This window comes from Leuciscus leuciscus, assembly GCF_965113295.1.
Source record: "Leuciscus leuciscus genome assembly, chromosome: 22".
Taxonomy (NCBI): domain Eukaryota; kingdom Metazoa; phylum Chordata; class Actinopteri; order Cypriniformes; family Leuciscidae; genus Leuciscus; species Leuciscus leuciscus.
The window spans coordinates 545,385-570,384 of record NC_138746.1 but is presented as its reverse complement, the minus strand read 5'-3'; the positions used below and the strand labels follow the sequence as shown (position 1 = coordinate 570,384).

The following is a 25,000-nucleotide window of genomic DNA, read 5'->3' as shown; positions in this document are numbered from 1 at the left end:
ACCCCCAGCACTTTAAACCCCTCTGAACTCCAGGGGCAGCGCTGAGGAAGTTTGGGAACAGGCCTACCTTCTTCCTCCCATTGGCCTAATAACAACGATGCACTTTTTTCCCAGTTGACTCGAGCTGAGGAGGCTTTTTGATACATGTCAAGAGCCACTTCCAGCTCACGCACATCTTCATTGGATCTTATTATGACAGTGACATCGTCAGCATAAGCACTGAGTTTAACGGATACCATCTCTGATGTAGAAACGCCCGCCATTGAAACTCCACAAAGTTGACGCCTCAGAACAGTTAGCAACGGTTCAATGGCTATGGCATATAAAATACCTGACATACTGCATCCCTGCCGTATGCCTCTGCCAACTGAAAAAGGTCTTGTGAGTGAACCACTTATCTTTAAGAAACTATAAATATCAGTATACAATAATTTAACATAAGAACTAAAAACAGAACCAAAACTGAAAGCTTCAAAACATTTAAAAAGAAACTCATGATCCACACGATCAAAAGCTTTCTCCTGATCTAAAGATAAAACCCCCACATTAACATCATTGTCTCTGGCAAATGAGATCAAATCACGAAGCAGAAACAAATTATCCAATATTATGCGTTTTGGAATACAAAATGACTGGTCTACGTGAATTATTGTCGATATATGGAGTTTTAATCTATTAGTTAATGCTTTTGACAGTATCTTATAATCCACTCCAAGCAAAGACACTGGACGCCAGTTTCTTATATCCGCAAGATCACCCTTCTTGGGTAGCAAGGTGATCAGTGCTCTTCGTAGACTCAGCGGTAAGGTGCCTCTTTCAAAGCACTCTAAGAAAACTGAGAACAAGTCTTCTCCAATCACTGACCAAAACTGTTTATAAAATTCTGCCGTTAAGCCATCCAATCCCGGAGCCTTTCCAGCAGACATGTCTGTAATAGCAGCAGTCAATTCACTTAAGTGCAAAGTCTGATCAAGCTTGGCCTTATCACTCTCCATCAGATGAGGAAGATCCTGGAGAAGTGTTTCTGTTATTTCTCCATCACATGGCTCTGCTTTGTAAAGGGTTTCATAAAAAAGCAGTGCTTGAGCAATTATTTCATGTTCATCAGTTGTTTCACCTCCTTCAGGAAGTTTCAGACGACTTAAAGTTTTTTTATCAACAACTTTCTTCTCCAAATTGAAAAAAAAAGATGTTGGAGCATCCATGCAATTAAAGGATGTAAACCTTGCCCGAACCAGAGTCTCTTTTGCTTTCTCTTCCAGGAGATTGTGGAGAAGAATTTTCCTAGTTTCCAACACTTCAACAGTACTTCCATCATATTGTTCAATGTTCAGCTGCAAAATGTCCTGTTCAAATTGTCTCATTTTGTTTCCAAGAGTATTCTTATTATGTGCAGTATACTTCTGGCAAAACATCTTAACTTGAACTTTACTAATATCCCACCACTGACTCAGGGATTTACACTGAGACTTACTCTCTCTCCACATCTCCCAGAAAAGTTTAAAAGAGTGCACAAAGTTGTGATCCTGCAAAAGCTTATTGCTTATAAGCTTATGTGCTCTGTGCAGAAGTGATATTGACAGACACATAATGATGGTCTGAGAAAGGAGTAGGAATAATACAACTATCAAGAAACTTTTCACAAAAACTTCTTTGAACATAATTCTGTCAAGTCTTGCTGCAGAAACCCTATTTGAATTTACTTTTGTCCACGTATATTGTTTTACATCAGGAAAAGCTTCTCTCCAAACATCCACAAGATCATGATAAATTATCAATTTTCTAAAAACTTCTGCTGACGGCCTATGAGGTTCTTCATGATTTCTGTCCACTGTGTGATCTAAAGTGCTGTTAAAATCTCCAGCCAAAACAATAATTCTCCCCTGTGGGACACTGCTTAATGCTGTCTGAAGTTTTCCAAAGAAAAGTATACGTTCAGTCCCAATATTGGAGGCATATACAGTAGGGGTGGGCAAAAAAATCGATTCACATATGAATCGCGATTCAAACGTTACCGATTCAAAATCGATTCATAGAATTCCAAAAATCGATTCTTGTTGTTTTTTTTTTGTTTTTTTTTTTAAATATACATTTTTTGGTATTGTCCTGAAATGAGTTTAGCTTGCCATTCCCATAGATGGCGCTGCATCGAATTCACACTTACGCCTGCACATTCTTGTCATAGCCAAAAGAAGAAGTGCAGCAGAAGCGAAGCGGAGCAGAAGGAAGGCTGGCTGGCTGGCTTTGTGGCGTGTCTGTTTTTATTTCGGCTCCCATGTTAACAGGTTAGAGCTTGCACACAGCCTGCGTGACACGTGCGTCTCAGGTGTGGCCCGAGTCGTGCGGAAAACGTGTGCATGCTAGAAATAGAACCAACGCCTATTTTTCTCGCGACACGCAAGCGTGTTGGAAGCGTTTTCAGGCAAAATAGAATGTTTATATGTAATTTTGACACGAATATTCATATTAATAAATGACATTTTGATGTTTGAAAGTCTAGGTTTTGACATAAATGCAGATATAATGTAGGCTTATTGTATTTTTTTTTTATTATCGATTTTCAAAAATTGCACCTGTCAATACAGAACGAAATATTCTGTAGCCTATTTTGCTGTCAATAGCCTACTCCTTAAACTACATTTAGCAGTATTGTTTGTTTAATCTGACTACAGCACTTTAAAGCTAAATGTAAAAAAAAAGAAAAAAAAAAAGTATTTAAGTTTTAATTTAAACTTGAATTAAATGTATTCGAAAGCTGGCCAAAGCTTGGCACTTTGCACTGTTTAGTTGCAAAAGTTTTTATGAAGACAAAGTAATATCAAACTTCATTTAATTTGTTATTTATTTTCTTTTAAATTGTATGTCTACTGCAATCACACAGGAAAAAGTCAACTACATTTACATACTGTGAATCGTTTTTTGAATCGAAAATCGATTTTGAATCGAATCTTGAGACTAAAAATTGGTATCGAATCGAATCGTGAAATTTTCTGAATCGTGCACCCCTAATATACAGTACATTAAAAAGTGAAAAATCGAGCCCATGTAACGCAACATCTACTCTCTGCATTCTGCCTGGTAGAACATCAAAAACGCTCACATTTTGTTCCTTAAACTCAGCTCCAAGAAGAATAGCCACTCCTGCACTGTTACTTGAACCATGACTCAAAACAACCTGTCCATTCCATCCACTCTGCCACTGGATTTGATTATTAACATCCGTGTGAGTTTCTTGTAGAAAAACAACACTACTCTTTTTCATAAAAATATAATCAAAAAGACTAGTCCTTTTCAAAGCCTCACGACACCCATTTATATTTAATGAGCTAAATTTCAAAGGTGCCATGAAAAAGAGTATAAGATAACCACACAATAAAAAAACTCCACAAGGGTTATTTGACAACCAAATGTCACATGCCTGTCCTGTCTCGTGTAGCACATGTGGTGTTTGTGTTCCTGTCACTGTTTGACCCCACCCTCCTTGTTATCTCATTATTGGTTTCATTTGCCCCACCTGTTGTTCCTCATCACCTGCCTGATTTGTCCCTTTTATAAGTTCCTTTGTGTTTGCTGTCTGTGTCGGATCGTTGTCTTGTACACGTCTCCTGTTCTCCCGTGACCCTTCTGGTATGTTTGTTTTTGAAGTTGTTGTTTTGTATTTGGTTGTGTTTTCCCCCTCGTGGGTGTTTGTTTTACTTTGTTCTTTTGTTTATTAAACCATTCCTCTGCACTTGAGTTTTTTCCTCGTTTTCTTAAGTTTTACCGTGACAGAACGATCCGACCATGTCAAAGACTCAGCAGAGGAATTCCCAGCATCCACTTGTTCCCCCTGTCTCATGCCCACAGTATGAACGCATTCTTCGTGTTCAGGCGCTGTTTGCGCTCCGCCAGCAGGGAGCTGACCTAAGGAAGTTCGCGGTCGAATTCCTTAGTACAGCAGAGGGACTGGGACTTAATGAAGAGCCCCTCAAGGACCTTTTCTTTTACGCCCTTGATGAGCCCATGGATTGGGTGCTTAGAAGGGCATTTGACAGCAGTACTTTTGTGGCTATGGTGGAGGGTCTCGCTCGCTTTCAGGAGCGAGAAGCCAGGAAGAGGGTCCCAGTTCCGGTGGTCCTGAGTCCAGTGGTCCCAGTTCCAGTGGCCCCAGTTCCAGTGGTCTCGAAACGGAGGAGGAAGAGGAAGACTCCCTCCGTGACTGTTCCGGTGACCTCAGTTCCGGCGGTCCCAGTTCCGGCGGTCCCAGTTCCGGCGGTCCCAGTTCCGGCGGTCCCAGTTCCGGCGGTCCCAGTTCCGGCGGTCCCTGTTCCGGCGGTCCCTGTTCCGGTGGTCCCTGTTCCGGTGGTCCCTGTTCCGGTGATCCTGCTCGCACTGCCTGCACCACCTCAGCGATCCGTCACGTCTGCCCAGCCAGAGGCGGTTCACGTCACGTCTGACGGGCCTGTGTCTTCGGACAAGATGGCCGTTACAGAGACTGTTCACGTCACGTCTGCCGAGCCTGTGTCTTCAGACAAGATGGCCGCCGCCGAGAGTGTTCACGTCACTTCTGCCGAGCCTGTGTCTTCAGACAAGATGGCCGCCGCCGAGAGTGTTCACGTCACGTCTGCCGAGCCTGTGTCTTCAGACAAGATGGCCGCCGCCGAGAGTGTTCACGTCACGTCTGCCGAGCCTGTGTCTTCAGACAAGATGGCCGCCGCCGAGAGTGTTCACGTCACGTCTGCCGAGCCTGTGTCTTCAGACAAGATGGCCGCCGCCGAGAGTGTTCACGTCACGTCTGCCGAGCCTGTGTTCCCTGACAAGATGGCCGCCGTCGAGCCAGTGTCTGTTCCTGAGCCGGAGCCAGTGTCTGTTCCTGAGCCGGAGCCAGTGTCTGTTCCTGAGCCGGAGCCAGTGTCTGTTCCTGAGCCGGAGCCAGTGTCTGTTCCTGAGCCGGAGCCAGTGTCTGTTCCTGAGCCGGAGCCAGTGTCTGTTCCTGAGCCGGAGCCAGTGTCTGTTCCTGAGCCGGAGCCAGTGTCTGTTCCTGAGCCGGAGCCAGTGTCTGTTCCTGAGCCGGAGCCAGTGTCTGTTCCTGAGCCGGAGCCAGTGTCTGTTCCTGAGCCGGAGCCAGTGTCTGTTCCTGAGCCGGAGCCAGTGTCTGTTCCTGAGCCGGAGCCAGTGTCTGTTCCTGAGCCGGAGCCAGTGTCTGTTCCTGAGCCGGAGCCAGTGTCTGTTCCTGAGCCGGAGCCAGTGTCTGTTCCTGAGCCGGAGCCAGTGTCTGTTCCTGAGCCGGAGCCAGTGTCTGTTCCTGAGCCGGAGCCAGTGTCTGTTCCTGAGCCGGAGCCAGTGTCTGTTCCTGAGCCGGAGCCAGTGTCTGTTCCTGAGCCGGAGCCAGTGTCTGTTCCTGAGCCGGAGCCAGTGTCTGTTCCTGAGCCGGAGCCAGTGTCTGTTCCTGAGCCGGAGCCAGTGTCTGTTCCTGAGCCGGAGCCAGTGTCTGTTCCTGAGCCGGAGCCAGTGTCTGTTCCTGAGCCGGAGCCAGTGTCTGTTCCTGAGCCGGAGCCAGTGTCTGTTCCTGAGCCGGAGCCAGTGTCTGTTCCTGAGCCGGAGCCAGTGTCTGTTCCTGAGCCGGAGCCAGTGTCTGTTCCTGAGCCGGAGCCAGTGTCTGTTCCTGAGCCGGAGCCAGTGTCTGTTCCTGAGCCGGAGCCAGTGTCTGTTCCTGAGCCGGAGCCAGTGTCTGTTCCTGAGCCGGAGCCAGTGTCTGTTCCTGAGCCGGAGCCAGTGTCTGTTCCTGAGCCGGAGCCAGTGTCTGTTCCTGAGCCGGAGCCAGTGTCTGTTCCTGAGCCGGAGCCAGTGTCTGTTCCTGAGCCGGAGCCAGTGTCTGTTCCTGAGCCGGAGCCAGTGTCTGTTCCTGAGCCGGAGCCAGTGTCTGTTCCTGAGCCGGAGCCAGTGTCTGTTCCTGAGCCGGAGCCAGTGTCTGTTCCTGAGCCGGAGCCAGTGTCTGTTCCTGAGCCGGAGCCAGTGTCTGTTCCTGAGCCGGAGCCAGTGTCTGTTCCTGAGCCGGAGCCAGTGTCTGTTCCTGAGCCGGAGCCAGTGTCTGTTCCTGAGCCGGAGCCAGTGTCTGTTCCTGAGCCGGAGCCAGTGTCTGTTCCTGAGCCGGAGCCAGTGTCTGTTCCTGAGCCGGAGCCAGTGTCTGTTCCTGAGCCGGAGCCAGTGTCTGTTCCTGAGCCGGAGCCAGTGTCTGTTCCTGAGCCGGAGCCAGTGTCTGTTCCTGAGCCGGAGCCAGTGTCTGTTCCTGAGCCGGAGCCAGTGTCTGTTCCTGAGCCGGAGCCAGTGTCTGTTCCTGAGCCGGAGCCAGTGTCTGTTCCTGAGCCGGAGCCAGTGTCTGTTCCTGAGCCGGAGCCAGTGTCTGTTCCTGAGCCGGAGCCAGTGTCTGTTCCTGAGCCGGAGCCAGTGTCTGTTCCTGAGCCGGAGCCAGTGTCTGTTCCTGAGCCGGAGCCAGTGTCTGTTCCTGAGCCGGAGCCAGTGTCTGTTCCTGAGCCGGAGCCAGTGTCTGTTCCTGAGCCGGAGCCAGTGTCTGTTCCTGAGCCGGAGCCAGTGTCTGTTCCTGAGCCGGAGCCAGTGTCTGTTCCTGAGCCGGAGCCAGTGTCTGTTCCTGAGCCGGAGCCAGTGTCTGTTCCTGAGCCGGAGCCAGTGTCTGTTCCTGAGCCGGAGCCAGTGTCTGTTCCTGAGCCGGAGCCAGTGTCTGTTCCTGAGCCGGAGCCAGTGTCTGTTCCTGAGCCGGAGCCAGTGTCTGTTCCTGAGCCGGAGCCAGTGTCTGTTCCTGAGCCGGAGCCAGTGTCTGTTCCTGAGCCGGAGCCAGTGTCTGTTCCTGAGCCGGAGCCAGTGTCTGTTCCTGAGCCGGAGCCAGTGTCTGTTCCTGAGCCGGAGCCAGTGTCTGTTCCTGAGCCGGAGCCAGTGTCTGTTCCTGAGCCGGAGCCAGTGTCTGTTCCTGAGCCGGAGCCAGTGTCTGTTCCTGAGCCGGAGCCAGTGTCTGTTCCTGAGCCGGAGCCAGTGTCTGTTCCTGAGCCGGAGCCAGTGTCTGTTCCTGAGCCGGAGCCAGTGTCTGTTCCTGAGCCGGAGCCAGTGTCTGTTCCTGAGCCGGAGCCAGTGTCTGTTCCTGAGCCGGAGCCAGTGTCTGTTCCTGAGCCGGAGCCAGTGTCTGTTCCTGAGCCGGAGCCAGTGTCTGTTCCTGAGCCGGAGCCAGTGTCTGTTCCTGAGCCGGAGCCAGTGTCTGTTCCTGAGCCGGAGCCAGTGTCTGTTCCTGAGCCGGAGCCAGTGTCTGTTCCTGAGCCGGAGCCAGTGTCTGTTCCTGAGCCGGAGCCAGTGTCTGTTCCTGAGCCGGAGCCAGTGTCTGTTCCTGAGCCGGAGCCAGTGTCTGTTCCTGAGCCGGAGCCAGTGTCTGTTCCTGAGCCGGAGCCAGTGTCTGTTCCTGAGCCGGAGCCAGTGTCTGTTCCTGAGCCGGAGCCAGTGTCTGTTCCTGAGCCGGAGCCAGTGTCTGTTCCTGAGCCGGAGCCAGTGTCTGTTCCTGAGCCGGAGCCAGTGTCTGTTCCTGAGCCGGAGCCAGTGTCTGTTCCTGAGCCGGAGCCAGTGTCTGTTCCTGAGCCGGAGCCAGTGTCTGTTCCTGAGCCGGAGCCAGTGTCTGTTCCTGAGCCGGAGCCAGTGTCTGTTCCTGAGCCGGAGCCAGTGTCTGTTCCTGAGCCGGAGCCGGTGGTGCCAGTTCCACCGTCCGAGGGGTCGTCTCCGCCGTGGCCGCCCGAGGGAGGGTCTCCGCCCTGGCCGCCCGAGGGAGGGTCTCCGCCCTGGCCGCCCGAGGGAGGGTCTCCGCCCTGGCCGCCCGAGGGAGGGTCTCCGCCCTGGCCGCCCGAGGGAGGGTCTCCGCCCTGGCCGCCCGAGGGAGGGTCTCCGCCCTGGCCGCCCGAGGGAGGGTCTCCGCCCTGGCCGCCCGAGGGAGGGTCTCCGCCCTGGCCGCCCGAGGGAGGGTCTCCGCCCTGGCCGCCCGAGGGAGGGTCTCCGCCCTGGCCGCCCGAGGGAGGGTCTCCGCCCTGGCCGCCCGAGGGAGGGTCTCCGCCCTGGCCGCCCGAGGGAGGGTCTCCGCCCTGGCCGCCCGAGGGAGGGTCTCCGCCCTGGCCGCCCGAGGGAGGGTCTCCGCCCTGGCCGCCCGAGGGAGGGTCTCCGCCCTGGCCGCCCGAGGGAGGGTCTCCGCCCTGGCCGCCCGAGGGAGGGTCTCCGCCCTGGCCGCCCGAGGGAGGGTCTCCGCCCTGGCCGCCCGAGGGAGGGTCTCCGCCCTGGCCGCCCGAGGGAGGGTCTCAGCCCTGGCCGCCCGAGGGAGGGTCTCCGCCCTGGCCGCCCGAGGGAGGGTCTCCGCCCTGGCCGCCCGAGGGAGGGTCTCCGCCCTGGCCGCCCGAGGGAGGGTCTCCGCCCTGGCCGCCCGAGGGAGGGTCTCCGCCCTGGCCGCCCGAGGGAGGGTCTCCGCCCTGGCCGCCCGAGGGAGGGTCTCCGCCCTGGCCGCCCGAGGGAGGGTCTCCGCCCTGGCCGCCCGAGGGAGGGTCTCCGCCCTGGCCGCCCGAGGGAGGGTCTCCGCCCTGGCCGCCCGAGGGAGGGTCTCCGCCCTGGCCGCCCGAGGGAGGGTCTCCGCCCTGGCCGCCCGAGGGAGGGTCTCCGCCCTGGCCGCCCGAGGGAAGGTCTCCGCCCTGGCCTCCCGAACTGTCCATTTTCCCTGCCCCACCCTGGTCTGTCTGTCCTGTTCCTCCTGTTTCGCCCTGGTCTGTCCCTCCCGTCCCGCCCTGGTCTGTCCCTCCCGTCCCGCCCTGGTCTGTCCCTCCGCCCTGGTCTGTCCCTCCCGTCCTGCCCTGGTCTGTCCCTCCCGTCCCTAGTGGAGCGTCTGGTAGCCGCTCCTTAAGGAGGGGGTAATGTCACATGCCTGTCCTGTCTCGTGTAGCACATGTGGTGTTTGTGTTCCTGTCACTGTTTGACCCCACCCTCCTTGTTATCTCATTATTGGTTTCATTTGCCCCACCTGTTGTTCCTCATCACCTGCCTGATTTGTCCCTTTTATAAGTTCCTTTGTGTTTGCTGTCTGTGTCGGATCGTTGTCTTGTACACGTCTCCTGTTCTCCCGTGACCCTTCTGGTATGTTTGTTTTTGAAGTTGTTGTTTTGTATTTGGTTGTGTTTTCCCCCTCGTGGGTGTTTGTTTTACTTTGTTCTTTTGTTTATTAAACCATTCCTCTGCACTTGAGTTTTTTCCTCGTTTTCTTAAGTTTTACCGTGACACCAAACTATACTCATTTTTTACTTTGCAATTTCAAAGAACTTCTAACGTTGCTAAGAAGTTTCTTGAGACGGTACCGTTTTGGTTTATCAAGCTCATCAAAAGAAGCCTTCTTCATAGCCAAGGCGCCGGACAATAAAAACAATTTTACATCAGGGAAATATGAATCAATTCTCGGTTTACGTAGTCCTTTTGTAGTATCTAAAAAGTGATTAATCTGCTGAAGTGAATAAAGTTTGATCTTACCTCCAGAGATGAGCTCCGAATCCTCACCGTAATTACTCATTAAATCCGTATCATCATGCTCATTTTCAGAGTCATCCATTAAATCCAACGAGGCTTGAGATGAAAAGTCATCTTTACCCTGTTTAAACAATTCCTCAGTAGTAGTATCACTCACCATTTTATCAGGCTGCGCCTGTCCTCCATCGCAAATCAAATCAGTTTCGGGCATGGGCTGCAAACCCACCTGTCCCGAGCTCGTCTCCGGCTGCGTTTCGGCGGGAGCATGACCCGGGCCGGCTTCCTCCTCAACAGCCTCGGCCAGGCCGTCTCCAGAGGCCTCCAGTACCCCAGTGCCCTCGGGCAGATCACCGGGCGCAGAGATCGCTCCGTCCCGCTGCGGTTCTGACGCCACAGCGGTCGCAGCATCATCCGCGCCGGCCGCCCTCTCAATGTTCTCCGCACCGACAGCCGGTACCAGAGCCGGAGCTGGTTTATCTCGCCTCGGGCAAGTTTGTCTGACATGTCCAAACTCACCGCACACAAAGCACTTCATTGACTCTGAACTTATAAATACAGTGTAATCCTTTCCCTCAATACTCAACTTTGCTGACAGATTTAATGGATCACTCTGAGAATTCAGAATCATTAAAGCCTGACGCCGAAAAGACATCACGTGTCTAATCTTCAGACTTTTACATCCAAGAGGAATCATTTTAATTGGACTTACTATTTTTCCATACCTCTGGAGTATTTGCTCTAGTTTTTCATTTTTTACAAACGGCGGTATGTTTGATAAAATGACTTTCTTGGCTGGGCTTGACAAAGGCAAAACAGGCACAAAAATGTCTTTGATTATCAACCCTGTTTCAATTAATTCGTTTACCATTTGGCTTTCACTGAGAAAAAACACAATTACTTTGTTCATACGGGAGGCAGATTTGATATTTTCGCCACCGATCGCCGCACTCACAGCTATCAGGCAATCCTCCACTGACACCGCGGCCTCAGGCATACACTTACAACTAGGGCTGGGCGATATGGCCTAAAAAAAAAATCCCCGATTTTTTCACAAAAAATCCGATTTACGATTTAAATCGATTTTTTTTCTTCCCCTACTTAAAATCAATCTGCAGATGACAAAGAAATTGTTCAAAACAATTTTTAACTTTTATTTTGTTTTGATTTTCCCTTCTGGGATTTGAGTTGGATTTTCCCCTTGTGGTTAAAGTGCAATCAGAAACAACAAGCCAAAAAGACAAGATGGCAGGCCCTGCCTTTGTAAACAGTGAAAACTGTAACATAACATAACGTGACATAACATGAAATGGGTGGATTGGGATTGGTGGGGAATGTGAACATTTTTTTTTACATCACAATAAAGTGTATTGTGATTGTCAAAACATTTGGTAACTAAACAGAATTTTATTAAGTTTAGTGACAACACAATGTTTACATGGTTGTCGTGTCTTTTCTTCCTTAACAAGCAGTAATGACCACTGACGACTTGAATTAAAATAAACGAACTCTTTACTGAAGTTTGAACAGGAGTATACATATACAGCGCACATGGAGTCAATCTCATTTCTCTTTTTTTTCTATCTGCACGCTCTCGCCCACTATGCATTATGGGTAGACTTTTCTTAAAGCTGAACAACCTTATAAATGACTAAACTGTTTCTGTTATTATTAAAGATGATTATTAAACATTTCTATTCTAATTAATTCACAACATCCTCCCCCCATGAACAACTGTTCATCAGTTTAAATCTCTAATGCGTAAAGCAACTGAATGGGTCTCTTTAACACAGTCCCTGTGGATGTGCGAACAGCACAGGATCTAACTTTGCCATCTCGGCCTGGGAACAGCTCTTCAATTTTTCCTAATTTCCAGGTTTGTCTCGGCGTGTTGGCATCTCCTATGAGAACAATGTCACCCATCTTCATCTCAGAAGGTTTCTGTGTGTTGCAGGAATGTGCAGATTTCAGGTCCAGTAGATAGTCCTTCCTCCAGCGATTCCACAGGTTGGTCATGAGTCGGTTCCTGTATCTCCACCTTTTTGTCATATCCTCTTTACTCACAGTGGGATGATCATAGTCTGCCGGAAATGGGTTTGGAGGCAGTGAAGTGAGTCGTTCACCCACCAAGAAGTGTGCTGGTGTTAGTGGCTGCGGCTCATCGAGCTCATTGTGGACAAAGGTGAGGGGCCTGGAATTCAGTGTGGCCTCTACTTCTGCAAGGAGTGTAGACATTTCTTCAAAGGTGAGCGATGCCTTTCCTAGCACCTTCCTCAGGCTCGTTTTCACAGACCTTACAAGCCTCTCCCAAAATCCACCCCACCAGGCTGCTCGTTCTACAATGAAACGCCAAGTGATGCCCTTCCCTGAGAAGTATTCCAGAATTTGTGGATCTTTGATGGCTTTCCACAGCTCACTAAGGTCTTGGTTGGCTCTTTTAAAGGTTTTGGCATTGTCCGAGTAGATGACCCTGCATAGCCCTCTTCTGGAAACAAATCGCTTGAGTGCTAACAAGAAACTTTCTGTTGACTGACTTGAAACCAGCTCCAAATGCACTGCTCTCGTGACAGCACATGTGAACAGAGCAACATAAGCCTTGCACAGTGCACGATCATTCTTCACATACAGTGGACCTGCAAAGTCTATGCCAGTTACTTCAAATGGGGGGGTCTCTGATATTCTGTCTCGTGGTAATGGAGCAGTGTCCTGCTGTGCGGGCTTTGCTTTAAATCTTTTGCACACAGTACATTTTGACAGAATAGTTTTCACAATTTGTCTGGCTCGCAGAATCCAGTATCTACTTCTAATTTGTACTAGTGTGTCTCTCAGACCAGAATGCATGATAAATTCATGATTGTGCTGAACCAGCAGCTCACAATATCTGTTTTTGTTGGGCAGAATCCATGGATGTTTTTCTCTGTAACTGAAGTCTGACTGTTGCAGTCTGCCTCCAACACAGAGCAATTCATCTTCGTCAAGGAAAGGTTTTAAGTCTCTGATTTTTGAATCTGCGTTCAGGGTCTTACCAGCTTTCAGCAAATTGATTTCATGACCAAAGCTGCTATCTTGTGTCACCTTTATCCAGTACTTCTCGGCCTCAAACATTTCCTCAGCAGTCAACTCACCTCGCATCTTGGAGCTTGAACTTGCATTGTGCACAAACCGCTTGATCCAAGCGGTGACTCGCAGAACTCGCTTCAGCTTACTGTACTTCAGTAAATCCAGCACAGGTTCCATTCTCTTTTCTGACCTTGCTTTAGCTCACTAGTCACATCTTCATCGCTTTGATCTTCATCGCTCTCTTCCAATAGATTCGGTGCAGTCAGAAATGAAGGTCCTTTCCACCACAGTTCACTTTCCTTCAGATTAGCTGCAGTCTGACCTCTGGTGGGAAGGTCTGCAGGATTGAACTTGCCTTTACAGTGAGACCACATTGCAGGATTGGTTAAAGACTGGATTTCTGACACTCGGTTTGACACAAACTGTTTCCATTTGTGAGCTGGACTGCGAATCCACTGCAGCACAATCATCGAATCCGTCCACATATGAACTTGATGGAGCTCCATATTCAGAGGCTTTAACAGACTGTTTCCTAGTCTTGCTCCAATCACTGCTCCCATCAGCTCAAGACGAGGCAGTGAGATCTTCTTCAGGGGGGCTACCCTGGACTTTGAAGCAACAAGGCATGTGGTCTTTGCTCCATCATCAGCTACTCGTAGCAGGTAAGCGACAGTACTATAAGCTTTCTCGCTTGCATCACAAAACACGTGGAGTTGATGTGCGTCGTGTCTGTGCACTGGTTTTATTCCATACCAGCGAGGAATGTGTATGTGGTGGATCTGTGGAAGTTCTGAACACCATCCTTGCCATTCTTGTGCAAGATCTGTGGGCAGCTCCTCATCCCAGCCGAGGCCTCGTATCCACAATTCTTGGAAAAGGCATTTCACTCGCACAGTGAATGGGGTAAGAAAGCCTATTGGGTCGAATATACGAGCAGAGAGCTTTAGAACACTTCTTTTAGTATTCTCTCTTTTAGCTACAGCATCCAGCAATGCAGTCAGGTCAAAGACGAATTCATCTGTTTTAGTTCTCCATACCAAGCCTAGTACCTTCAGCACTGATCCATGCATTTCTGTCTCCTCTGCAGGTTCACTCATTGTTGTCTTCCATTTCTCCTTCAATGCAGCACAGTTGGTTGTCCACTTGCAAAGGTCCATGCCAGCTGCATACATAATCTCCCTTGCACCAGTAGTTATGGAGAAGGCATTTTCGACATCACTTGCACTTGAGATTAAGTCATCAACATAAAGTGATTCCTTTATTATCTTTACTACCTCAGGAAGTTGGTCTTCGTATTCCTTCAGATGCTTCCTCACTGTAGCTGCCAGGAGGAATGGGCTGGGGGACACTCCAAACACAACTCTCGTCATCCGTAGCACACGCAGCTTCTCACCTGCGTCTTCATGGGGTGGTGCAGTGAGCCAGAGGAACCGCACTGCATCTCTGTCCTTCTCAGCAAGAGAAATCTGCAAGAAAGCCTTCTTGATGTCTGCGGTAAATGCAATCTCATTCAGTCTGAATTTTATTAGTATGCTGAGCAGATCTGGATTCAGGTTAGGACCAGTAAGTAGACAGTCATTTAGTGATGGAAAGCCAATGTCATGTGCTGAAGCATCAAACACTACTCTGAGCTTTGTTGTTACCTTGTCTTCTCGAAGAACAGCATGATGAGGCATGTAGTACCTTACAGCGTTTGGAGATGATCCATCCTCCATCACGTCTTCGACGATGCCTTGCTCAAGGTAATCATTCACAACTTCATTATATCTGTGATACAGCACTACATCTGACTGCAACTTTCTTTTAAGCCCTTCAAATCTTTTCCTTGCGATTCTGTAGTTATCTGGGAGTTCTGGTTTGTCAGGTCGCCATGGCAGCTCAACTTCATATCGCCCGTTTTTGTACTGAGTTGTTTTTTCAAACATGTGAAGAGCCTCCTCTTCTTCAGGGCGGTCTGCCTGCTGCATGGTAATGCCAAGGGACTCTATTTCCCAGAAGGCTTTCAGACGTTCTGAGACCAGCGTGTCTTCATTAATTTGTATGTGCATGCATGCTGTGTCAGAAAGACTAGACATTGTGACTGGGCCCTGCACTGACCATCCAAAAATGCTCTCAATGGCCACAAGAGCATCTGTGATTCTTTCCACTTGGCCTGACACTATATGCCAATAATAGTCTGCACCAATCAGCATAGACAACTCTGTATCACAAGTGCTGGGGTCTGTATAGTCTGCCAACTGCAAGCCTTTTCGTTTCAACTCTGCTTGGATGTGCTCACCTGGAATCTTCATCACAGCACTGCACACTTGAGGGGTCTCGAGTGCTTCTACTTCCACCTTCTGCTCTTTATTCCAGATGCTTTGCAGAATGACTTTAACTGTGTTGCGCCTTGATGTTACTGGTGCTGCAGAGCCAAAAGTATGAAGAGTGAACGTTTCTTGCTTTGTCACAGGCAATTTTAAAGCTCTTACTGTGTTCTCACTGATGAAGCTTCTCTGACTGCCCCCATCTAGTAAGCAGCGAATGCTTTTACGTCCACCAGGTCCTTCTGCCCATGCTCTTACAGTCTGAAGAAGCACAGTGTTCTGTTTATTGGGCTGGATCTTAACAGAATGTGAAGCAAATGAAGAAACTACATCATCTTTGTAGTCAGTGTCTGAAGTGTTTGTTTCTCCTTTCTCACACACAGCACTATGATGTCTGCCTCCACACACATTACAGCACACCTTGGCTTTACAGAATCTTGCAATGTGCTTTGGCCCAAGACAAACAAAGCATCGTCCCAGTTTCATCAATTTTACCTTTCGTGCAGCAATATCAGTTCCTGGACACAGTTCTGTTTTGTGTGCTGCACTGTCACAGAAAAGACAGTTCTGTATTCTTTGACTGGTGGTTTGCAGTACTGCAGCTGACGGCATGTGATGCTTTTTCTGCTTCATTTCAATTGATGTGTCTGGTCTTTTAAATGGTTTATGATAGCTCTGGCTGTCTTTGGAATTACCTGGCTTAATCAGTTGCATGGCTCTTTCTCTGCTCAGAATCTCTTTCTGTAGAAATTCCATAACTTCTGAGACCTTCCATTCATCACTGGTTCCTCTTTGGCGACTGTACTGAAGAGCAATGTCGTCTGGAATCATCTGTAGCAGAACAGGGCATAGCAGGCTGCCGTATGCCTCTGATGCAACACCCAGCGAGTCTAAGCTACGGATCTGTACTTCACATTCATCGTAAAGTTGTCTCAGAGCACTGACATCGTGTGATTTCTTTACTGGGCAGAGATTCAACAACTTGGTCATATGCGCATTAATGAGCAGATCCTTTCTTCCGAACCGGTTCTGAAGCAGATCGATCGCGTGATCGTAATTGCCGTCTGTCAACATCAGTCCCGCTATTGCCTTTGAAGCAGCGCCGGTTACATATGTCTTTAAATAATTAAACTTCTCTGTTTTGCTCAGCGCGTCGTTTCTGTGAATAGCGGTTTCAAACTGATTCCAAAAGTCTTGCCACAAGCTAATTTCGCCGCTGAACTTGCTGATAATTAACTTGGGTAACTTAACTGTTTGTCCGCGCTGCAATGGCACTGCGTCACATGGCCTGCTGTTGGTGCTTTCCCGGATTCTCTGCATCACGCGCCGCACGCGAGCCTTCGCGCTGATGACTCGCTCTCCATACTCCTCCGCATCAACAACTTCATTTTCCAAATCATCCATTTCTGTACACTCCTCTATTTCACGATCTAACTCCAGCAGCGTTTCCTCTTTTGCAGATAACAGGGCTAACAGTTCACATAATCTGTCAACAATCGGATCATCTTTGCCAACCTCTGCTTCTATGTCTTGCAAAAGTCTCGTCGTGGAACCGCGTACAGCTCTCCGTTTTCTGTGTAGTCTTTCAAGTCGCTCCGCCATTTCGGACGTTGTCTGCAAGTTATCCCGGGTTTCGGCACCAAAGATTGTCGTGTCTTTTCTTCCTTAACAAGCAGTAATGACCACTGACGACTTGAATTAAAATAAACGAACTCTTTACTGAAGTTTGAACAGGAGTATACATATACAGCGCACATGGAGTCAATCTCATTTCTCTTTTTTTTCTATCTGCACGCTCTCGCCCACTATGCATTATGGGTAGACTTTTCTTAAAGCTGAACAACCTTATAAATGACTAAACTGTTTCTGTTATTATTAAAGATGATTATTAAACATTTCTATTCTAATTAATTCACAACAATGGTACAATGACTGGTATGCTACTGTTTTTATTATTGCTTTCACAATTTCAATTCAATTCTTGTGATTTGATTCTGATCTTGATTCAATATCGATTCCTTTGGATAAATACTAGGTACAGTAGATACATGTTAATTTAAAGCCCTGTCAGCTGGTATTATTATTAAAGGTTAAAAATAACATCTCAAATTAAATATTGTGCGTTTTTTTATAATAACAAGTTCAACATTATAATATTTTAATGATATAGGTAAAAATATAATAAATATGTAATATAGTTATCATATTTAGCAAAATACTACTCTCTACAGCAATTATTTTAAAGTCCAACTAACGTGCTATGGTCATTAATGGGCTTTCCAGAGGTAAAAGTAACTTTACGTGACGTATTGTCCTCTAGATGTTATTATAGACCTCTTTCCGCAGTTGAAAAACACAGATCGATCGATTTTATTTCATTTCGGTAAGTCGAACTGTATCTTTCAAATGACCTATTGATCATTCGTGTTTATTTAGCCACTATTAACTAGTAGTAAAGAGTAACAGATGATCGGTTCACGTGCCGCTTGAACTCTGTCAGCGATCTGTCAAGCGCCAAAACGGTGTTTGTTGTTTGAATTTCGTAATTAAATCGACAGAATCTGAGAGCTGAGAATTTGTTTCATAGCAATAGTAACCTTCTCTATCTTGTCTGTCGGTGTCTGTGTCCTCTTTGCTTCGCGACTTTTCTCTGCGTGAGAAAATGGATGTGTGGCGTGAGAGCGTTTAAAAAGTGACTATTGCGTGAGTCTCACGGTGAATTTGTGAGAGTTGGCAGCTCTGCGGATTCAGTTTGTAAGACTGTAGGTTGTTTTTTGGCGGGTGTGTTTGTGCTGCCGCGGTCTTGCTGTGTTGTTTGTGTATCTCTATGCCAAACGCGCGGGGGAAGAGCTGAGCCCGTTCGGAGCTACGGGAGCCCAGAGGGGAGCGTCGGCGAATGTTAAAGAGAAAACCGTGCGAGGACCTACGGCAGTGTTAGCTGATGAGTGGCGAACGTCTAAACCTTCTGAAAACATTTCAGATTATGTGAGTGGATTCCGGCGTAGGTTGTATGAGGCACGAGCTCTCGCAAAAAAAAAGTTGAGTAAATCTCAAATAAAAATGCAACAACATTTTGACAGAAAAGCTAAGCTGAGAGAGTTTCAGGTGGGTGATCAAGTATTGGCTTTGCTGCCTCTACCTGCCAACCCATTTCAGGCTAAATTTACAGGCCCCTACAGTGTAGCTAAACGTCTTTCCGATAATAATTATCTGTTGAATACTCCTGACTGGAGAAAAAAAGTACAAGTCTGTCATAGTAACCTGTTGAAATTGTATATAGCTCCTGTTCGTTCTGTTACTGTTAATGTGGTCAACTCTTGTGATTCTTTTTCAGAATCGTCTCCTCTCTTTCGCAGCACAAGTGGGGATTCTTTAGAGAATGCTGATGAGGATGAGAGTTTTCTTTCTCGAGAAAAAGTCGACGGGCGACTTAAAAACTGAGTTGGTGATGTCATTTCCTTCTCTTTTCCTTGACGTTCCCGGTCGCACTTCTGTCATCGAACATGATATCGACGTAGGAACCTCGAGTCCAGTTAAACAGAACGCCTATCGAGTCAATCCTTTTAAAAGAGATTTGCTGAAACAAGAGGTGAACTATCTGCTTGCTCATAATCTGGCTGAATCTAGTTTCAGTTCGTGGAGTTCCCCTTGTGTTTTAGTAAATAAACCTGATGGCTTATATCGATTCTGCACAGATTATCGAAAACTTAACTCTGTGACAAAGCCGGATTGTTTTCCTTTACCTCGAGTTGATGACTGCGTCGATCATGTTGGCTCTGCCTGTTACGTCAGTAAATTCGACCTCTTAAAGCTGTACAGCATTTTGAGGTATATCTAGGGTCAATTGCTGCACCGATTATCATCTATACGGACCATAACCCTTTGGTTTTTTTGAATCGGATGAGAAATCGAAATCAACGACTTATGCGATGGAGTCTCATTTTACAACCTTTCCATTTAGAAATCAAACACATTAGAGGAAAAGATAATGTTATAGCTGACACCCTTTCTAGAGCGTAAAATCGTGATCTCTGCGTTGCCTGTTCTTCTCTTTCTTTGCATCTCTAGGGCCCAGAGGTGTTGAAGAATGAAGAGGAGTAGAAGACGTTTCTTTGGATCACTAGAACTTTTTATTGTGTCCATTTTGGGTGGTGCTTGACTGTCTTTCCTTTGGTTTTTAGATTCGTTGCCGAATCTTTTTGAGGAGGGAGGTGTTACGACCCTGCGCTTCCTTTCCTCGTCTGCTGGTGATGTTATGATTCAGGAGAGTGTGGGAGATTGTACACACCTGACACCGGTTCACTACTTGATTGTGGAGAGGATAAAACCTTGGCCTTCACCACTCTTCTTCACTTCGTCCAGGGGTTTGACACCCTCTGGAGAAGTCACTTTTGGCGTGCCTTTATTTATTTACAACCCATACCAACCTTTTCTCTTCCCCATTTGGATTATGATTTTTCCCCTTTGATTTTGAACCCTAGACTTTGTGATATTAATTTATCTGTATTTTGAAGAGTAATAAAAACTTGCAAGTCATTCAGTGTACTTGTATCCTTTATGTACGGTCGAAACGAGCTGGCCGTAACAATGGAAAAAACTATTAAGAATTATCAAAATCCATTAGATAAATCTATAACAATATCTGAAATATTAGAACATATAAAAAATCTTAAATTAAAGAAAGCATGTGGACAAGATCACATTAATAACGAAATGCTTAAACTCAGCAGTCCCAGCATGATCCAAACAATAGCCAAATTATTTAATCTGGTGTTCTGGGCTGGACACTTCCCTGAGATCTGGTCTAAAGGACTCATCACCCCTAGGGCTGGGTATCGTTCCAAAAATTTCGATACCAATACCGATACCGATACCTTGATTTCGATACCGGTTCCTGAACGATACTTTTTCCGATACCAATTTTATGAAATCCATTTTAATAAGATTACATAACACATTACCTCAGAAAAACATTGGTTTTATTTTTTCCGTTTGACTCATGCTCCTTAGCCAGTGCACAAAGGAACAACTTTTTTTTTTATAAAGAGCTCATGCTCCCCAAAGCTGAATTTGTTTGATCAAAAATACAGTAAAACTTGTAACATTGTGAAATAGTATTACAATATAAAATCTTATTTGAATATATTTCAAAATGTAATTTATTCCTGTGATGTCAAAGCTAAATTTTCAAAATCATTACTTCAGTGTCACATGATCCTTCAAAAATATGAAAACGATGTGCTGCTTAATATTTTGGAAACTATGATAATTTTTTTCATGTTTCTTTGATGAATAAAATTTTCAAAAGAACAGCATTTATTTGAAACAGAAATCTTTTGTAACATTACACATGTTTTAAGGTAATTTTTGATCACTTTAATGCATCCTTACTGAAAAACAATTCTGACTAACCAACAATTTTTTGAACGGCAATGTACATTCAGTAGGTCATTATTGCAATATAAACACTGTCAGAGTGATCAACAAGGTATCTCTTCATTTACCAGTCGAAGACGGAGCAACTTTCTGCTCTTATGTTTACTCCGTGCACTGTTCAAGGGCTTCATCATATCTGTCGTGGTACCGGCCTTTGCAGCAATTATTTTACCGCAAATACTGCATCGCGCGCTGTTGGCATCGAGCCTGGAGAAATGTAGCCACACTTTTGATCGACTTATCCACATCTTTAAGGTATTGTGTGTGTGCGCGCGCACACTCGCGTCTCTTAGGAGTATTTGCGCGGAGAGTTTGTGTGTGTGCTCGCGTCTCATTGCGTATGTGCGCGAGTTTGTGTGAGCGCGCGCCTCTCATATGAGTATGTGCGCGGAGAGTTCCGCGTGTCTCGTGTGTGTAGAGTTTGCGTGTATTTGCGTGAGTGACTTTAGGTGTGTCCTTGTGCATTTTATATGTATTTGTTTGAGCACTGACGTTGACGAGTTAACCCCTTAGGTATCGAAATCTGGTACCGAACAATGAGTCATTTTTCGATACTCGATAGTATCGAGGCAATTCGGTCGGTACCTAAAAAGTATCGAACTCGGTACCCAGCCCTAATCACCCCCATATTTAAGAGCGGTGATCGATTCGACCCCAATAACTACCGCGGCATCAGTGTGGGCAGTGCTTTAGCAAAACTGTTCTGCAGTATCATCAACAGACGCATCGTCTCACACATCTCAGCACACAACATCTCAGCACACAACATCTCAGCACACCACATCTCAGCGCACAACATCTCAGCACACAACATCTCAGCACACAACATCTCAGCACACAACATCTCAGCACACAACATCTCAGCACACAACATCTCAGCACACAACATCTCAGCACACAACATCTTAAATAAAGCTCAGATTGGCTTTTTACCAAAACATCGCACATCCGACCACATCTATTCTCTCCACACTCTAATCAACAAGAACATCAACGACAAACAAAGGAAAATATTCGCATGTTTTGTAGACTTTAAAAAAGCATTTGATTCAATTTGGCATGATGGTCTACTGTACAAAATCCTACAAATTGGCATCGGCGGAAAAACATTTGACATTATAAAATCTCTCTACACCAACAGTGAAAGTGCGGTGAAAATCAGTAACCACAGAACCGCGCTCTTCCAGCAGGGACGTGGAGTGTGTGTGTGTGTGTGTGTGTGTGTGTGTTCTTCCAGCAGGGACGTGGAGTGAGTGTGTGTGTGTGTGTGTGTGTGTGTGTGTGTGTTCTTCCAGCAGGGACGTGGAGTGTGTGTGTGTGTGTGTGTGTGTGTGTTCTTCCAGCAGGGACGTGGAGTGAGGCAGGGCTGCAGTCTGAGCCCAACTCTATTCAACATCTACATCAATGATCTGGCATCAGCGCTGGAGAGCTCTACTGTGCCCGGCCTCACTCTACAGGGGTCAGAGGTCAGATGTCTGCTGTACGCGGATGACCTGGTCCTGCTGTCCCGCACACCTGAGGGCCTTCAGCAGAGCCTTTCCCTGCTGGAACAATACTGTCACGACTGGGCCCTGACAGTCAATCTGGACAAAACCAGAGTCATGGTGTTTCAGAAGAAAGCCCGATCTCAGGGACACAAACACCAATTCCTGTATAAAGGCCATGTCCTGCAGCACAGGTCTAGCTATAGCTATCTGGGCATCGACATCAGCGCTTCGGGACGCTTCGGTCTGGCTGTGAAAACACTCGGTGAAAAGGCTCGGAGGGCTTTCTATGCTATAAAGTCACGATGTGGACACTTAAAATTACCCATTAAAACCTGGATAAAACTATATAATTCAATAATAAAACCAATTCTTTTATATGGGTGTGAAATTTGGGGACCAGTACTAAATTGTAAAAATTGGGATAAAACATCAGTAGAAAAATTACAATATTTTAGGGGTTCACAGAAATACGCCCACTGCCGCCTGTAGGGCTGAGCTAGGCTTGTACCCGCTGAACATCGAGATCCAGAAGAGATGTGTTCAGTTCTGGCATCATCTCCATCAGTCTGATCCAGAGTCAGTCCAATATAAAGCCCTCCTCGCCAATGAAACCTCAGCAGAAGCTCATCCTCTAAACACACTCGCTCTTCAACTCGTCCATCAGACTATACTCCCCATCAACCCCAAACCTATCATTAACCAAATCCACAAACATCTAAAAGTCACTCATGATGAATCACTAAAAGCACATTTTGCCCTCCAGAATAAACTCCAATGTTACTCGACCCTCAATAGAGCCACTAAATTGGCCAGTTATCTATTTATTAAACATTTTAAAGAAAGACAAATCCTCTCCAAATACAAATTAAGTGACCATGATCTAGAGATAGAGAGAGGAAGACATAGACAAACATGGACAGAGAGAGAGCAGAGGATCTGTAGACACTGTGATCTACAGCACATCGAGGATGAGTGTGTGTGTGTGTGTGTGTGTGTGTGTGTGTGTGTGTGTGTGTGTGTGAGAGAGAGAGAGTGAGTGTGTGGACAGAGAGAGAGCAGAGGATCTGTAGACACTGTGATCTACAGCACATCGAGGATGAGGAACACTTTCTGCTCTTCTGCTCCAAATACACCAATATAAGAGAAACCTTTCTGCCCAGATTTGAAACCTTGATTCCATCATTCTTTGAACTGAGTGACACTGAAAAATTGTTCTTCTTACTGGGAGAAGATGATAGTACAGCTGCACTAGCGGCTAAATATGTGTTAGCTATTCACAACGCCAGAGTCAGCTAGAGAGACCCAATGTATATATTCATTTATGAAGATAGATTATGTCTATTTATCTATCTATTTGTATATGCTACTGTACATATGACATGATCTATACATTTGTTTTATTATTTATATTCATTGTAATTATTATATATATGTTGATGCTTTGGCAACATTGTGTTACACAGTCATGCTAATAAAGCTCATTGAAATTGAAAAATTGAATTGAAAGAGAGAGAGAGACAGAGAGAGAGAAAGAGAGAGAGAGACAGAGAGAGAAAGAGAGAGAGAGACAGAGAGAGAGAGAAAGAGAGAGAGACAGAGAGAGAGACAGAGAGAGACAGAGAGAGAGAGACACACAGAGATGAGAAACACATGACTGTCGCAGATCTAAAACGTTCCAAACCAAGAAGATTCATGTTTTGAAATCAACGTTTTACTTGAATAACTGACCCAATAATGAGTGAGGCAGAAGGAGCTTGATTTACAACTTATTTTCACTCACATTTTCTTGCTATTAAACCATTAATCATTTAATCATTTACTGTTTTTGCTAAATTACCCATTTTTATATCCCGGTTTGCTTCTCTTGTATGCATGACTATTTCCAACTCTTCTTAATGTATAGCTAACTACATTTGACCTGTGCCTTTTTTTTATTTATTATTATTATTTTTAATATTATGTAAAAGAGATATAACTATTTTAATTTATAATATTGTTGTAACATGCTTCCATAATTTGTTAGATCTCAATAAAACAAGTGTTCAAATAACCGCCCCAGTAATGGCCTTGTCCATCAGAGGAGACGATGCTGAAGAGTCGTGCCTGAGATCTAGGAGGAGAACACGAGTTTACATCACCCAAACACCTCAATCATCATCACGGCTTCATACATAATCATGTTCCTAAGAACAGAAATAAATATTTACAATACCTGGGAACTTTTAACATCCTATTCTTGGAAGAATGCACTGCTCCCTCTCTGAAGTATTTTTTTTAAATTTGCACAATTCAGTGTCATTGATGAAAGTTTAGCATGATTGTTTTCTCAGAACTGCGACTACATGTGTGTGTGTGTGTGTGTGTGTGTGTGTGTGTGTGTGTGTGTGTGTGTGCGGCTGAACTCTGACCCCGGCGCTGGTGTCGTTCCCGCTGTCCTCCTGCTGCCGCGAGCCCGTCACACTCCTCTCCACAGACAGGAAGTCACAACCCTGAACAGGAAGTCAACAGCACTGAGTTATGTGTGATGATGTGTGATGATGTCAGTGTTCCTACCATAGACAGTATATAAACTGGACACAGCGACCCCATAGGTTTCAACGGAGAAAAGTGAAGCAAATTAGAAGCACTCATTTCCTGATTGCCGAGCGAACTGCGCAGACTCAAACTGAGCTTGACGACGTGGATGTGACGTGAGCAGCCTGTCTGACAGTTGTAAGTCTTCTAGGAGATGTGCCAAGAGAAATCTGAATCATTCCCTTCCGAAACTTGCAGAGACGGAGAGCATGAGTAGAAGCTGTCCATGAGCTAGGAGCAGGAGCAACTTTATGACTCTCTATGGGCTTCTCCCTTGACTTTATCTGACTTTATGCCTCCACGTCCCCCCGATTGACTGCGAGCTTCTCCTCCTGTCTCTACGGTAATTTCCAGAGAGTCGCGTGGTTATGACGCAATCGTTAGCCTGTTTTTACAAAAACTGCTTCTACGGGGCCATAACGTAAGATACAAGGTAATGGAGCATTTTATACATTGTCGTGTTTCTTTAGAAATAAATAATGGACAAATGGAGTCTTTAAACGCCTCAGATGTAAAGTTATTCGCTGTCAAAGTGACGCCAAAATGAATGGGAGTCAATGGGATGCTAACACCAGGTGAAGGCTTGTTAGCCAATGGCGGCCGCCGGGGGTG

General features: G+C 46.6%; 1 protein-coding gene across 2 annotated transcripts in view; it reads right to left on the bottom strand.

The window, feature by feature from the left end:
- The window catches only part of LOC309486139 (phosphofurin acidic cluster sorting protein 2), a 93,475-nt gene that overhangs the window by 34,323 nt on the left and 34,152 nt on the right, over nucleotides 1-25,000 (bottom strand). For both annotated transcript variants that reach the window (XM_082153310.1, XM_082153311.1), the window contains exon 11: nucleotides 24,223-24,303. In XM_082153310.1, coding sequence (XP_082009436.1) covers nucleotides 24,223-24,303 — 81 coding nt within the window. The remainder of the gene's footprint in view (nucleotides 1-24,222; nucleotides 24,304-25,000) is intronic.